This window comes from Acipenser ruthenus, chromosome 28 (genome assembly GCF_902713425.1).
Source record: "Acipenser ruthenus chromosome 28, fAciRut3.2 maternal haplotype, whole genome shotgun sequence".
NCBI lineage: Eukaryota > Metazoa > Chordata > Actinopteri > Acipenseriformes > Acipenseridae > Acipenser > Acipenser ruthenus.
The window spans coordinates 25,232,417-25,249,273 of record NC_081216.1 but is presented as its reverse complement, the minus strand read 5'-3'; the positions used below and the strand labels follow the sequence as shown (position 1 = coordinate 25,249,273).

Sequence of the window (16,857 nt, the reverse complement as noted above, 5' to 3'; positions counted from 1 at the left end):
AGCTTTCAATATACTTGATTTCAGAAGAGCAATCACTATTCTGAGTTCTTCTAGAAGGGGCTGCAGATTGTAATAATGTGTTACAAACAGATAGTGGGAGGGAAATATTGGATTTGGATAAAGACATTTAAGATCATTATCATCATCATCTTCATCGTCATTATTATTATTATTATTATTATTATTATTATTATTATTATTATTATTTAAATTAAAACTTGCCCTTGCAGATCCTTGACAGATAGACTTACTAAGCATTTGCTCCTACAACGGTGTAGGAGTATTTAAATGAAAGTTCTGAGCTGGTGTTTTGAGTTTTGAAACTTTCACCATTTTTTTTTCTTCTTTTACAATACCAGAGGTCAGTACAGCCGACCGAAAAATGTCAGTACCTACTCAGTCATTCTTTAGACATGTGTCCTTATTGAAACAGCCAAAAGATTATTCAGCGCAACAAACCCATTGTGTTTATATGGAGCCTTTTTAGAAGTGAAAGCTGGATCATCTCTCTCAACTCAGAGTTTGACCTCACTGAGATGGATTTTTTTTTTCCCTCGTCATTTTGAGTTTGCAGTAATCATGGAACAAATTTCATCAGTCACTTCTGGACCCAAATTTAGCACATTTAACAGGGGCAAGGTAAGGATAAAGATGCAGTCTCCGACAGCATATTCTTTCTTATCTTCTGATTGTTCAAGCACAATCCTGAGATTATTCCTTGCCTTAAGTAACTAAGGCTTGTCAGTGACTATTACATTTCCTATTATTTTTTGCTGTTTGATGTCAGCATAGGTCTCTTTCTAGGAGATACAATTTTAAATATATATATATATATATATATATATATATATATATATATATATATATATATATATATATATATATAATTTTTGGATTTAGAAAGCAGTAAAGAGGGAGTAATAAATTAATTATCCTCAGAAAATATTCATGATAAAAAAAACAAAAAGCCTATTCACAATGCTAAACTAAAAAATACATTTTGACTGGTTCACAGCTTTAGCTAACTGTTTTACAATGTACTGTAGTTCTAAAATGTTCTGAGTAATCCGCCAAAAAGGCTCATGTTGACTACCATTTAAAAACATTATTTGCTCAGTTTTTCACAGTAAAATCTTTCCTCATAGAAGTTCACAGCTTACCAATCTTTCACTTGCTTGCATGCACCACAGTAAACTTTTTTTTTAAACTGCTAGAACCACAACTAGTTTCACAGATAAAAAATTGTCTCCTGAAATCTTGAGTTTTAGTAGCCTGTGGAAGGTAGATTTGCTAATACTTGCTTAAAAAAAAAAAAAAAAAAACCACACACACACACAATTGAATGTCATTTAACTGAATGTAAATGCGTTACTTGTTTCTGTAGCTTAAGGTCATGAAAATGAATTTTTTCCATTATAAACACTTTCCTTAATTTAGAGTAGCAGTGACACTTTTTAAATTGCTATATTAAATTGCCTCACCATCAACTTATTTTATTCATGTTGTGAAATGCATTCTGATAGGCGTTTCAGTAACAGAAATTAGCTGTTCTTACAGTGTAATTAAGTAATGCTGTCTTTATTTCACAAATTAATATAGCTGTAAAGAAAATGGGTGGTATTGGACATCACTTAATTGGCCGTTAGTGTGGTTGGGCTGACTCTATGACATTTGATACTGGGTGGACTGCAGATTCTAGACCATCTATCTGTGTTCCACTATTCTCTATACAGCACTTATTGTTGATGCTGTCGTGCTTGATTTGCTTCAATCAGTTATGAGAAACATTTGTGATTAACAAAGCAACATCTTTAAGGCACTTATCCATTCAGGTAACAGATCATTTATATTCGTTTAAGAATAACCACATGCTACTCCTCCTTCTCCTCTCGTCTGTTAAAATGTCTATGCTTTTGTTATTTATGTCAACTGCTGTGATCAAATGGTAGGGCTACCCTAGAAAATGAATATTACTCATTCCAACTTCTGATGCATCAATGTTCATTCTCATTGGGCCACTGAAACAAGAGTATTAAAACAGAATGTTTATTCTACTGGGTGACATAATAATTATAGGCTGTGGAGTAGTGGTTAGGGCTCTGGATTCTTGACTGGAGGGTCATGGGTTCAATCCCCAGTGGGGGACACTGCTACTGTACCCTTGAGCAAGGTACTTTACCTAAATTGCTCTAGTTAAAGCCCAAATGGGTAATTGTATGTAAAAATAATGTGATATCTTGTAACAATTGTAAGTCACCCTGGATAAGGGCGTCTGCTAAGAAATAAACAAATAATGGTATGTACACTATAGAACATTGCCCTAAATCATATAGTGCATGAACATAGACTTTGAGAACTTTTTTGTCAGTGCAATAGGAAACTGTAGATAGCTTTACCTGGCTGGTAGATTGACATCTTGTTTAGTAAAAGCCTCTTATTTTGTGAATGACAATGATGAGCAATTAGACATGGTACAGGAAAATAAATCAACCAGTATAATGAGAGACTGGACAGAAATAGCCTTCATGGAGTAAGATGACCCTCACAAGCTGACAAGCAACGTCTTGTTTCAAGTAGGGCCCATTAGGCAGCTGGCAGCAAAAGTTGCATCAAACACACTGACATTTAAATACAGAACAAATAATTACAGACTGTCAACTGGTTTTAAATAAAAACTATTCGAAGCATCTCAGCATGAGGTCAGACAAGGTCAAACCAAAAAAAAAGCTTCTTCTATTAGATCAGGAAGATGATACTGTTTCCTGGAACAACCCTGTTCAGTCCTGGTCAAAGACCTGCAAGTGTTTGCACTTTCAGACAGAAGTGTGATTTGACTATGAGTAGTCTTAAAGAAATAATGTCACAGACACTGCCTCACATATGTTGCAGTAATTGGGATGCATGCTGAATTTTAATCAAGAGAAAGATCTTTCTAATTGGGCGAAGATTATAGTTTCAGAATACAAAAATTATAGTTCTGTCTAATTTGGCCATTGACTCTTTTTTTTTTGTAATGTATGCAGACTCGTTTTTGATGTGAAGTAGTAAACAGGTCATCTTACATGTACTGCACCCTTCTAATTATTTACCTCTATAGACTGCATTAACAAAGGAGGAGGCAATGCGGCACTGACAGCATGCTTCTGGTGATTTAGTGCCTGGTAGGAGGGTACTGGAAGGCTTTGTATTGGATTACAGGTGTTTTAAAGTAAGCATAAAATACTGTTGTCTTTTTCATCGTTTGTGAACTGTAGGAATATATTGGGTCTCTTTTAGACCAGTACAGCGGCGGTCATTGCAGTCTATGTTTGTGATTTGCATATGTGTAGCATTAATATGGAGTATCTGAATCATATTTGTATAGTACGAATGCTCGTATGTAGTGTTTATGACAGTAGAAAAAGTAAAACCAAAAGCATTTTATTGGATATTGCTATAAACTTTGAAAACAATCCCAATTGTTTATTTTTTCCTCTTCTGTTAATACCAGATGATGACCTTGCATGATGCCATGAGATTTTTTTCTAATGTCAGTCACCACTGTACATTGAAGTAAAGGGCAAAGGTTCTCTTTCTCTGCCTTGGATTCAGTCTATTCTGGACTATGTTTACAGCCATGTTTCTTCTTTCCCTTCTGAAGCAAAAAAATAACCATCATCATTACAGACCAAATCTGACTGGCTACATTAATTAAATTAACCTTTCATTTCATATATTTTTAGTTTTTAAAATGGATGAGAAATCATTTAATAATGTGCTCAATTTGCTAGAGGGCTTAATAAGTGCAACTCCCATACTACACATTAATTAGGAAGAAATGCGGGAGGCTTTTGTATTATGGCTCCTACATATTGATGAGAAACATGTCAGACAGTATGTTTCTCCCCCAGATGTATCCAAAAATGAGTGTGAGTCTTCAGGGCAGGAATGGCTCTTGAACAAGACAAAATACAGAGGTCTAGTAAAATGATCTAAATAGCAGCTGTATTGCATTGATTATTATTACTGATAGCACAAACACTCACTAAATTTTATATATATATTAATCCTTACCTGGGATTTCATACAATGTGTGTTCTCTATGATTTTAGCCAGGTCAGTGGTGTTCAATATTACTACTTGTCATAGATCATTAATATGGGGCTCAGTGTGTTATTTATGAATTTTATGTATTTACATTCTTATTAAACTTGAAGATCAGCAGTTTAGACCAATTACCTTTTACTACTTCCTCCTCACAGAACATGATGAATGTGCAAGTGGACAGCACGATTGTGATGAGAATGCAATCTGCACCAACACCATCAGAGGACACAGCTGCACCTGCAAGCCAGGATACGTGGGCAACGGAACCATCTGCCTAGGTACGTGTGCTACTTGAAGAACCTTGTTGAAAATCTTCACTGCAAGCCAATTATACCATTTTGTCAGTTATCTAAAAAAAAAAAAAAAAAAAAAATGACGTCAATTGGTTGCTGCATCAGTCCCTCTGGCTTATTTGTCATCATCTGGCAGCAGTACGCACAGAGATGATGAGAATTGATTTTAGTATAACTGCATCTCCCAGGGGAAATGTTCTCGGCTGCACTTCTGTTCTAGACGTGCATAAACGTGTTTTTTTTTTTTTTTGCTGTTTTAGAATTTCAAAAAGTTGATATATGCGTATGTCTTTGAATTACTAGAATATGATTTCAAACTTTGTCAGCCTAGCTGGTTATATATCTTTTAAGAGGTACCCTAGCAAAAAAAAAAAAAAATGACATCCTTACCTGAAATTGCCTAGACTGATTATGGTTGTAAAACAGTGCTAAAAGACTGGGAAGATTAAATAGGGACACGATTTCAAATTAGTTGCAGGTGTATGTTGGGTCTTCTGAGAGAGCTGTGCATTTTGGAAAGTGCCTGTCACACAATTGGCAGGTTGGATAAATTAAACTATCCTGACCAAAGTAGTATGCAAACTTTCTTGCCACATCCACACTTTTCTCTTTGTATAAAAACTACTAATTTGCATAGAAAGATTCCTTCCTGGCAGAAATACAAAGCCATATGGTCACCATGGGGGGAGTATGATCCATACCGATTAACCTGTTGGTTGGAAGGCATAGTAGTTATATGATAAATGTGAGCATCCTATTAGTGGTGTCTTGAATTTTTACCTTATGAGTCTTTAATAAAATATAAATATATAAAATAAATCAAACAGAATCTATGTATCCAGTTATATTGCATCCAACATGTTCTTGGCTTCTAGGAAGTGATTAAATCCATCGTTATTTTGACTGCAGAATGAAAAGCACGCAGAGGAGGACTTGTTAGTTTTGACTGCAAACAAAAGACCATATTTTTCATGATGTATTTACATTATATTCCTAGAATTATTATGCTTCACCCATCCTGAGCTAATGCTGTAGCTCTGCTATGGTAATTGCTGTGCTGTGGTTTTGATTTAAGAGGTTGGTCAAAATGCAGTCAAGTAGTATTCTTCTAGTTTCGTTTGTCAATTTCCAACTTTGGAATTCTCCAAAAATTGTGATATTAACTCAGAAATACTACGTCCTTGGCTGATTTGTTTAGGTTTGTAAGCGATTGTGATAAGCAAATTATGTTGTGAAGACCATCAAACCAACTGGACTGGAGTTGTAGGGAGGTAAAACTTAAATAAACTTGATTAATATAAAGTCAAACAAGAGTCCCTGTTGGATGAGATGGTGAAGTTTGTTGAGAAACAGGGCTGGAGATAATAGAATGTAGATATCAAGCCCTCTTTCCGCTTTCCAATTTAGGCAGTTTGCCATTGATCCAGTGTGGACGATAAGGCAATTACATAAACATGCTCTGAGCTCCAGACAATGAACTAGCAGTAGAAGTTCAATTAAAACACAGCAGAAGATTATAGATTATAGTCACTATGTTTAACTTGAATAGTACATCCCTCTGTCAGGGAGACAGTAAGAGGGTCTATCTCTTTCATGGTCTTTTTCAATATGAAAGGGTTTTGTTTAAAAAAAAAATGAAGAGAGAGAGAGAGAGAGAGAGAGAGAGAGAGAGAGAGAGAGAGAGAGAGAGAGAGAGAGAGAGGCTGATGCAGTGGCTTAGGATAGTGGCTCAATACCACAGAAAAAAAACACCTGCATGTCTTCTGCACGTCCTCTGAGTTCTGCAATAATTCATGTTAATTCATGTGAATTTAATTACCCATATTCATTTCAGCATGACCACATGTTGATCACATGTATAAGGCATGCATTCATGCACAAATTAACAGCTCTCACAATCCGCTGCACATACACAAATGCATTCTTTACACATGTGATCAACATAATTTGTTACAGAGAAACATGAAATGAATATGGGTACTTAAATTCACATGAATTAACAGGGCTGAATTAAAAAGGAATGACTTCAGAACTCGGAGGAAGTGCAGAAGACATTCAGGTGTTATTCCTGTGGGATTCTGTCGGAATTCTTTATGAATTTGCAGCCATTATTTTAAAGTGGTACTGATAAGTGAGCTGCAAAGTGACTCTAAAGAACAAGAAGAAAACATTAGTTAAAATAACTGGTATTTCAGACCAGCATTCGGAGCAGCTCTTAAAACCAGTTTTTACTCGGTTCCTTCCACTATAGTAATAACAATACTGTTTCAATAGATGTAAGATAAAGGTAGAGCTTGCCTTTTAAAGTTTGCATGGGTTTTTACAAGCATTGCATAAACTCCAGGGTTCAGAGCAACATTCCTTGTTTCGGCACAGAGTTTATATTTAAGACGACTTTATTGCCTCAGACCTTCCAAGGAAGAACACAAGAGTTTAATAGATACCTTTGGCAACAGTTTTTAGGTTGGTGAGGTTATGGTGCATAAAAGCCTGAATGCTGTGGCCATATGGGGTTGGATTCTGTCACTCGTCTATGTACTTTGCCAGAGGGTAACAGAAAATCAATGTCATGCAGTACAGCTATCAACGTGTGGCTAGATCACTTCTGCTGAAGGGTTGGAAAGCGGAGGCTACTAAATAGAGCCTTATCGCATGATATCCCAGATAAGAGGAAATAGTGTTTAAAATTCTGGATTACAAAATGCAATAAGAAAATGAACCCTACATATCTTTCTGATTACCAGCATTACAACGGATGCATCTGTTCTCTCTGGCGCCAGTTGTGGTTGTGGATTGCACACTGGTTGATTTATTTCAGTTGTTTTCTGATGTGCAAATCACTGTCAGGCAGCTGTGCAATGGGCTCTTATTATTATTATTATTATTATTATTATTATTATTATTATTATTATTATTATTATAAAACAATTTCATAGAGTTAAGTGAGATTGAGAATAGAGTGAATGGGAGTCATGCGGTTTTAATGTGTGTTGTCGATTGTGCATTATTCGGGCAGTGTGGGCAGGGTATTCAATTTTCTGCTGAAGGTATTTGCAGCACAGGGTAGCTTGCAAAAAACTCCTTTTGTGCCCCCTTTTAGACTTGTGATGACACCCGGAACTCAGGATAGGGGTAACTCATGTAATAAACAAGTATGTTTCTTTGTTTTTGCATTTTTAGAAGCTAATATGAAGTAGATACTGTATAATTATTGTAGGTATAGATGAGAAGGCAGAAGCTGTGGAACGCATTATGGAATGTAGTTTTTTTTTTTTTAAGCTGTATAAAACACAAAGCTAAAAGAGAAACTGAAATTCTAAGACATACAGGTGCTGCTTTCTCATCCGCTGATCTGGCCCGATGCAGTTCCTGAACCTTTAGTTATATAAAATACATTCACCCTGCCATTAGCCACAATGCTAAAAGTCTGCCAGATTAATCTGCCTTCATTGAAATGCCGTTCAGGACATTCTGAATTCTCTCTGAATTTCAAAAGCCTGGCCTTCCAGTCGTCTTACCCAGGAAGGGGACAGTGTCATTACACAAGTTCAGCTCATCGGGTACCTCCCTTAAGGGCAGCAGTGTGGAGTAGTAGTTAGGGCTCTGGACTCTTGACTGGAGGGTTGTGGGTTCAATCACCAGTGGGGGACACTGCTGTTGTACCCTTGAGCAAGGTACTTTACCTAGATTGCTCCAGTAAAAACCCAACTGTATAAATGGGTAATTGTATGTAAAAAATAATGTGATATCTGTATAATGTGAAATAATGTGATATCTTGTAACAATTGTAAGTCACCCTGGATAAGGGCGTCTGCTAAGAAATAAATAATAATAATCCAGACCAGACCCTTGACAAACCTGCTGCATTTTTCCATAAAGTCAAGTCATTTACCTTGGAGCCAAAAACTCGAAGTTTATTACTAATCATCAGCCCTAGGTTCATAGCCGTTTCTAAAGGAAATTGTCTCCTCTTGGATTGCCACACAGAAATGGGAAGCGGATGCCATGGCTGAGCGGATACACCATAGCTTATTGTCAGGAAAAAGCAATACCATTCCAATCACAAATATGTCATCCTAAAGCCAATTAAAATCCTGCAGTACTTACTAGACTGGATCATTGGTTTTTGATGATCTGTATTTGACTTTTTTTTTTTTTTTTTTTTTTTTTTACTGACAGCACAGTACCAGACCACAATCATATTATATTTGAATTCCCCCTATTATAATCATTGGTAGCCAGAATAATACACACACGTTAGTCACTTAAAGCTCTGAACCAGAACAAAAACAAATGCTGACATACACAACAAACATTGTTTTATTGTTTATTTAAATACACAAAAAAGTTAAGTGTGTTTCAGTTTTGTAAAGCTCTAGGTGATTATCGCTGACTGTATGCCTTTTAGTAAGCTTTGAATTCTTTTGCATGCTGCGGCTTTGCACATTCACAGACAGTGAGATATAGAAAGACTGGCGCTGTCGTTTTCAAGTCATGAGCTGTAAATGAGCAAAATAAAAGCGGTGAGGGAGAAAACTTGAATGGAAAGGCAAGGTTCTCTCTTCAGGTCTTATAAGAGACTCGGATTGCAGTTTGACAGAGACACCATGATACCTGGCTTCTATTCTGGCTCACAGAGAAAGCTGTTATAATCTCATCCCTGCTGTCACTCGCTTCATCAATTCCATCTCATGCTACATTGGCAGAAATTAGCACTTTGATGACAGCCTGCCATTTTCCCTGGCTGTGCAGGTATAAACTGCCGAAAAACGTCACGCCTTCTAGGCAAATGAAACTGTTTTTTTCTACATTTGTTAGTACTAAAAAATATAGATGGTTGCTACGGTGCACCCTAAAAGCAACATGCAAATCTTTCCTGTTTTATGTAGCGTATGTCTGTAGGCCATATTACCACGGATATGCAAATGAGCCTTATACTTGCATACGATGACTGTTGCCATAGTAACATAATGGATTCTTTTGAGACTGTTCTGTAGGCCTTAGACTGTACAGTAGAGATCTTCACAGGTCCAAATTTAAATTATATATTATCTGAAAATCAAATGAACTGATCTCGCAAATGCATGACTTAACACTTAACACTTTGTCCATAATAACAACAAATGATTCCCACACCGCAGACTTGCATTTTTACGTGAGCTTTTGTTCATGGAATTTCTTAAGTTTTTCTTTCACATCATAAACAAATCCATTACTCCGACTTTTAAGAATGATCTAAAAGAAACACCTTCAATGCAAGTCACGTGTCTGCTGCTGCGCTCTGCAAGCCGTGTCATGTGCTACTGGGGGAAGCCAATCCATGCAACAGGAATTATAAACAATGATTTTTAGTACCAAAGAGAGCCTCTTAATAGTAATCGACAGTTTGTGTATTACTGAGTAAACAAAATCGGACCTGACCCGACCCGAGTGTTGAATGACAATTTTGCACCCGAAAACCCGTTCGGTGCAGTCGAGTCTCGGGTAGGCCCGTGAAGACCTCAACTGTACATTATGTGACCTGTTAAGGTTAATTTAGTGATTGAGTAGATAAAAATAATAAAACAACTTAAAATAAAAACTCTGTGGGGGCTCCCGAGTGGCGCATCCAGTAAAAGCACTCGCTAGAGTGCAGGATGCGCTCTATATCCTGGACGTCGCGAGTTCGAGTCCAGGCTATTCCACAGCCGACCGTGGACGGGAGCTTCCAGGGGGCAGTGCTCAATTGGCCGAGCGTCGCCTGGGGGGAGGGAGGGTTAGGTCGTCCAGGGTGTCCTCGGCTCACCGCGCACCAGCGACCCCTGTAGTCTGGCCGGGCGCCTGCGGGCTTGCCTGTAAACTGCCCAGAGCTGCGTTGTCCTCTGACGCTGTAGCTCTGAGGCGGCTGCACGGTGAGTCTGCAGAGTGTAAAGAAGCGGGTGGCTGACGGCACACGCTTCGGAGGACAGCGTGTGTTCATCTTCGCCCCTCCCGAGTCAGCGCAGGGGTGGTAGCGGTGAGTTGAGCATAATAAAATGATTGGGCATTACAAATTGGGGAGAAAATAATAAAAACTAATTGGCAATGACTAAATTAAAATAAATAAATAAAAACTCTGTCAGTGGAAAATATTGCATGGTATTGGAAGTGCAATAAATAATGGAACAATGAAAGAATGGTGAACCTCATAGATGATGCCTGGAATTGAATGAAGAAAATGCAAGCATTATTGTCAAGAGCCACCATTGCTAGAACTACAGCACAAACTACAACTCTGCTGTTTCAGCCAAACCACAGGCAGCTCTCTCAAACTGCCTCACCCAGCCATAACAAGACTAATACTGACACTGTACACTTGATAAGCCTCATAAATACACAAATATGGATCATTTCAGGCAGCATAGACCCTGGTATGAATATGCAGGCCAGTCAAGTCTACAATCAAATTACATACACTGATGTCCTTGGAGGCTAGGGCTCTGTTAAAATCAGTATTTGAGGAGCATTACATTATGAGCTGCTTTTTAAGTAAGCCCACAACCTGTATATTATGTCCCAGAAGAAAACGTTTTTCACTTATCACGTAGATGTTGCCTTGCTGAATACGTGCCTCTTGATTGATTCCACCTAGTGTAGGTCCAGTTCTGGGACAATACAAGCCTTTCACTTGGGATTCATCCTCTTGAAGGCTCTCTGTCGGATCCCCTGGAACACTGACATATTGCCTGCATTACAGATCCCACTTCCAGTATTGCAAAGATATTCCTGACAGGAGTGAATCACTTTCCATGTCGGCCTAAGTTTGACTAAATATGACAGATTTTATAATACCAATTACATCTTCTTCAGTGGAGAATAATATATTCACCTTCATGTTAATGTCATAGGCACAGAAACAGTCCCATTGCTTCTAACTTATTTATAAGAAAATTATGTCTTCAGTGGTTGAAATCCTTTCAGAGACAAAAAAAAAAAAAAAAAAAAACATTATCTATTGTCTTATCACTCCAATGACTAATTTGACAGACAAGGAGCCACTGGATTCTAATGTGATTTATAAAAGGCAGTCTGCATCATTAATGGAGGGCACTCCAGGCATAAAACATTTGCAAGAAAAAAAGAGTTAGCTGATGTTAAATGTAATGAATGTAAGAGTGACATTGCATGTTAAGCCATCTCTTTGGGTCTGTTATCATAATGATCTGGTTTGTATTTGATGGGTGTTTTTTGGTTTTCTGTTTTTTTTTGTGTCCTACTAAAACGTTATTCTAGTTTATGATTACACTTACAGACCTGTCATAGTTTAGTACTTTGCAATCGAGCAAATGTAAGAAAATAAACAAAGTAAATGTAGTTTCTCCAAGCTGATCCAGCCACAACCGGCATGACTTTTACATACAATCTAGGGCTTTTAAAATGTGATAACTATGTGCTTCGGACCAGCCTAATTTGTAAGAAAGCAATTTATTTCAAAATATTCTGCATATCTTCTTGTTGTATTAAAAAAAGAGAGCCAAGTGATTGGCTGGGCATGGATACTGAACTGCTTCCTCACCCGAGCTGGAGGAGGGACCACGCATGTTTGCTGGACAATGTCACTAACGTCACCATTGTAAAACTCAAATGTTATCACGAAATAGATCAGTATATTGAGAATGCATTTGATTCTTTCTACTTTCCTTGCCTGTTTAGAATTTGTCAAACAACCCATCATGGAATTATCTGCTTGCAGTATTGGCACAGCTTACCTGCATTAACTATAGCAACAAAATGAAAAGCTTGAAAAAAACAGATCAAAACTTTCAACGCTGGCATTGAATAAACACAAATAAAAACACATTGTGCTTTTATTCTTTGTTTAACAATGCAATAGAAAACAAAGTAAATAAACAGAGTGTTTTGGTGTTTACTCAGTGATTACTTTCTCACACATTTTACTTGAATACATTTAAGAGACCTGGAGAATACGTTACTAAACAAGGTGTAACCATCCACCTGTTTAAATATTCCTCCTTAACAAAACTGGCTGAGAAGTGGCAACTAATTGCATCCTGCTTTAACAAACTGACAAATAACGAGAAGGCGTTGAGTGAACAGAAGTCTCTGTCAGCTTTTCAATCCTAAAGCCCTGCTTTGTTTTAATTATATTTCTCATTAATATGTCTGGAATCCTAAGCATGTTTAGATTTAATAGAATACATTCAACTTTTTTAATGAGGTATCCAGTCTGTATAATGCTCTTACTAGTAATTATGCATTTGTGTTCATTTATAATACAGTGTCTTTATTTGAGCCCAGCTAAGCAGTTGAACTTACATTAAAAAACAATATATTTTAAAATAAGCATACCTTCTTCACATTTAAATTACCCACAGTAAGGCCAGTAGAGCATTTTTACACCGGCTTGATTTCAAAAGAAACGTTGTTTGCAAACTCAAACAGGAACTTGTATTAGAGTTTCTACAGGACAGCTAATCATTGTTGTTACACTGTCTCATACTATTTAATATAACAATATAAGGTGTTACGCAGAAAACTCCTATTGCCTGCAATTTGAAAGGATGTTTTGTTTGTTTTTTATATATGAAAATAACCAGCACCACAGCAGAAATGGTAGACACAGAAATGTGACAACTACAACTGTTTAAAAAAATTGATTAAAAAAAAAAAAGAATTACATAATTGCTTTGTCAGGAAAGGACATAAGTTTTGCTTAGTAAGTTGACCTTATGCAATGTCAAGGGCAGTCTAGTTAAAAGTGATCCATAACCTAATAATTAAAAGCAGACTCACTTCTCCTGAATCTATGATCATGTACACAGGAGCGTTAGATTTGCTGCCCCAGGCACTCCACCAGTCTATTAAAGAGCATTCTGTAGACTACAGCGTATTGCAGTTAAATGAAAGGGTAACATTTACTGGATTAAACCAGGGTGAAAATAGTTGCATGTAAGAGGTATCTCATGTGACAGCACCACAGATATATTCCATTCTTCTTTACCACCCTGCATGCCCTCGATTTCTTAACATTGTTTTCCGTCCATTTCCGCCTGTCTTTCTTTCACATTCATTTCATTGTGTCTTTTTTTTTTTTTTTTACCCTTTTCCTCTCCTGGAATTAAATGATCCCAGCTCTGTTTTGTAGTTAGAAAAGAGAGACGCTTATGTCAGACTTTGTGTAGTTTAGAGACGTAGGACATGAGAAATGGGTGAAACAATATTATAGGTTATCACTACTATAGAAAACATTGAAGGGAGGGAAAAACTGTTCAGAAGGGAAGCGGGGGGATCTAAATACTGGACCACCGTGACAAAGGTGGCTTCATATCATCCTAGAATATATGATCAATAGATCAATGGGGGTATTCAAACCTACTGTACTGCTATGTAGACTTTTCTAGTAGACTTTTCCGCTATCATGTTGTAGTTTCTTTGATTACATAGGTTAAGTAAACTATCTCAATTATGTTCATATATACATGCTGTATATATAAAATTATGTCTCAGCCCTAAAATCCTAGGTGATGCAAAACTTTTGACCAAAACTGAATACTGTAGTTACCTTGTCATCACATGATGAATAAAAAAGCTGGATCCTGTCATTTATCCTTATATAAAGGCTGTTTAAAACCAGCTCCCTGCTCCCCAGTATAGTTTAATGAGGTACCACACAAATCCCAGTATCTTTTGTGTCAATGCCAAAGCCTGAGAGAGTGAAGGTGAATGCTTTAATCAGACAGATGATTGACAAGTGTAGAAGGTTAGTTTTGAAAGCTCTTTCATTATAAAATTGACTTGAGGAAGGGTGTACATCAGGGACTATTTGAAGTGTGCAATGTCAGGGTAACAGAGGTTGTTATTGTTTACATGCCTTAACAAAAGAGAGTCAGGACAGTAATTCGATTTCTCAGCTGAATTATACTTTGTTTTTTTGCTTATAGTCAAAGAATGGAAGCTCTCCCTGAGAAGAATGGTGGCCAGGGTAACGAGTCAATGCAATACTAAACAAAGGTGCCAGCACCCCTATACTTTGACTTATGATGGTCGTCATTCAGTGTTGTGCCTCCATCTGCCAGGTTTCAACGGTCATATGTATACAATCATTTTTATTATAGTTACTGTTTGTGTAGCGTGGTGGTCTCGATGTCTGGGTAATTATCTTGCGAATGACCTATTGTAATGCATTACCACTTTATGCTTAGACCAAATGTATTACTAATTATGTTGATTTGTAATTGATGGGAAGAGCATGAAACCCTCGCATGGATCTGCAACCTCTTAATGTTCTGCGCTATTCATGTTAAGATTTAAAATTCAGCACAGATTTTTTAATTGAAACTGTATGCAGATTTTGAAGGAGCAGATGATATTCAATACCCAGTGCATTAATAATACATAGACATGACAAGGTGATTTGGAATTATGAATATTCTGGAATATGAGTTTGATTCTTAAGGGAAATGTCACGGTCACAGTAAGGTTCCTTACTGCTGTTGATGTAGCTCAGTGCTGTAAATGTTCAATCTCTAGAGCTTTGGTCATGGCTTGTTATTAGCTTTCATTTTGGTCAAGGTTAACTAAGTTACATGGATCAATAGCTCTACTTCCCTAATTCCCCCATTCTTTCCCGAGCTGCAGTACATCTTATGGGTGAATATAGAGCTAGGTTAGATGATGTAAGAAAAATGCCATTCTTTTTTTCTCTGGCAGCTAGAACACCATTTGCAGCTTGTTCATGACAAGGGCCATCCCTTTCAATTCCCCCGGGTTTCAGGCCTCACATTCCTCCTGGGTGAAGCTCCTTACAAGGCTAATTAATTCCATACTCTTTATGAATATTGCATTCATATTTGCTCCCATTAAATGCCCTCGCTGTAAATCAGACAACTGGTTTGTGGCAATGAAAATTGCTGAATGTTTGACTGGAAAAATGACTTTAGAGGTTTTGGGCAAATTTACACTCATTATTAATTCTGTATTAATTATTATGAATTACAGAGACTAGGGGTGTGAACTATGCATCAACAACTGCTGCTGCAAAGTCACTTAAAATAGGACCTCGGTTTTATGTCTCATCCGAAGAACGGAGCACAAGGAGGTTAAGTGACTTGCTCAGGGTCACACACAGTGAGTCAGTGGCTGAGCTGGGATTGAACTGGGAACTTCCTGGTAACAAGCCCCTTTCTCTAACCACTGGACCTCAAGCCTGTACCTTTGATGGAGGCTATGTATTTAGTTATGTATTTATTTATTGATTTAGCATTTGTTTACTGGGATGCAAAATGAAGGATACATTTTGGGCTAGTTTACCAAGGTTATTTACTCCAAGTTGTCATTACTGCAATTCCAGTTCTAACAAGAAAAACAAAGTCCTTAAATTGATGTTCTGAGTTATTTCTGGTTTGGTAAATTTATTGTGGTGCATTTTTACAATCTGGAGTAGCTTTGATAATCTAGATCTATATCTCATTTACAATATTTTCCAGGGATGACACAGACAGATTAATCTTAACTTCAGATGTTTAGCATGATTTACCAAGCCTTACTGGTAAGTGGAAAATAAATGATTTTTGTCTTGATAATCTACTTACTGGGAATGAAACAAACATGCTAAGAGTGTTTAGCAGAATCCAGGATCACATTCCCATCCACACTAATGCTCCTTTTCTTTCATTCCACGAGATAATAGATTCAATAGACACAGATTTGGCATGGGTAAAATGCCTGACAGTGGTTTTGCAACAGCATTCAGTAATGCTTTATTTATAGTAACACTTCATTACCATAATGTGTTGGTAATGCACTGCAGCTTAAATGGAATTACTTATGAATGGGAATATTAAAGTCATATTAAGCTGTTATAAATGTATTAATTCACAATGCATTTTTAAATGAAATCCTACCCCATGGGTATAACATCCTTCTCGATAACAGGTGCATTATACATAAAGTAATCTTGACATGGAATTACAATGCACAAACATATAAAAAATGTAGGACTGTTATTTTTTTGCTTTCCAAAATTTTTCACAAAAATATACGTGAAATTTCTAACAAACTAACCAATTAAACTCGCCTTGCTTATTCTTCATCGTTGCTTCATTTTCTCCTCTGTGCCTTCACCCCTCCAATCCCCACCCCACTTCAGGGATCGCATATCTTTGTAACAAAAGGGGAGCGCCAAACGTGAGAACAAAGCTAATTGTGATTGTTATTGTAACCATACTATAAAAACTGTTCTCATGTTACTCAACAGCAAAACTTTTTGTTCTGGCTGAAATGCATTTCAGGCAGTAAGAATTGTGGGTAGTATCTTAATCAAATCAAAATGACTGATGGTTTTGTATATACATGTAGATTTGCAAAACCATCAAAAGTTTTAAAATTGTAATATTCTGCCCATGAATCGGTCTGAATTAGATTGTAGTGGGATAGGCATTGGCAATTATTCCTGCAAAATTGTTCATAGTCTTAAGCTGTATACTTCACCTTATCTGAA

At 37.0% G+C, this 16,857-nt stretch overlaps 1 protein-coding gene across 1 annotated transcript in view; it reads left to right on the top strand.

Annotated features, from left to right (window-relative positions):
• The window catches only part of LOC117434546 (protein kinase C-binding protein NELL1-like), a 113,605-nt gene that overhangs the window by 72,497 nt on the left and 24,251 nt on the right, over nucleotides 1-16,857 (top strand). The window contains exon 14 of the mRNA XM_059002953.1: nucleotides 4,242-4,364. Coding sequence (XP_058858936.1) covers nucleotides 4,242-4,364 — 123 coding nt within the window. The remainder of the gene's footprint in view (nucleotides 1-4,241; nucleotides 4,365-16,857) is intronic.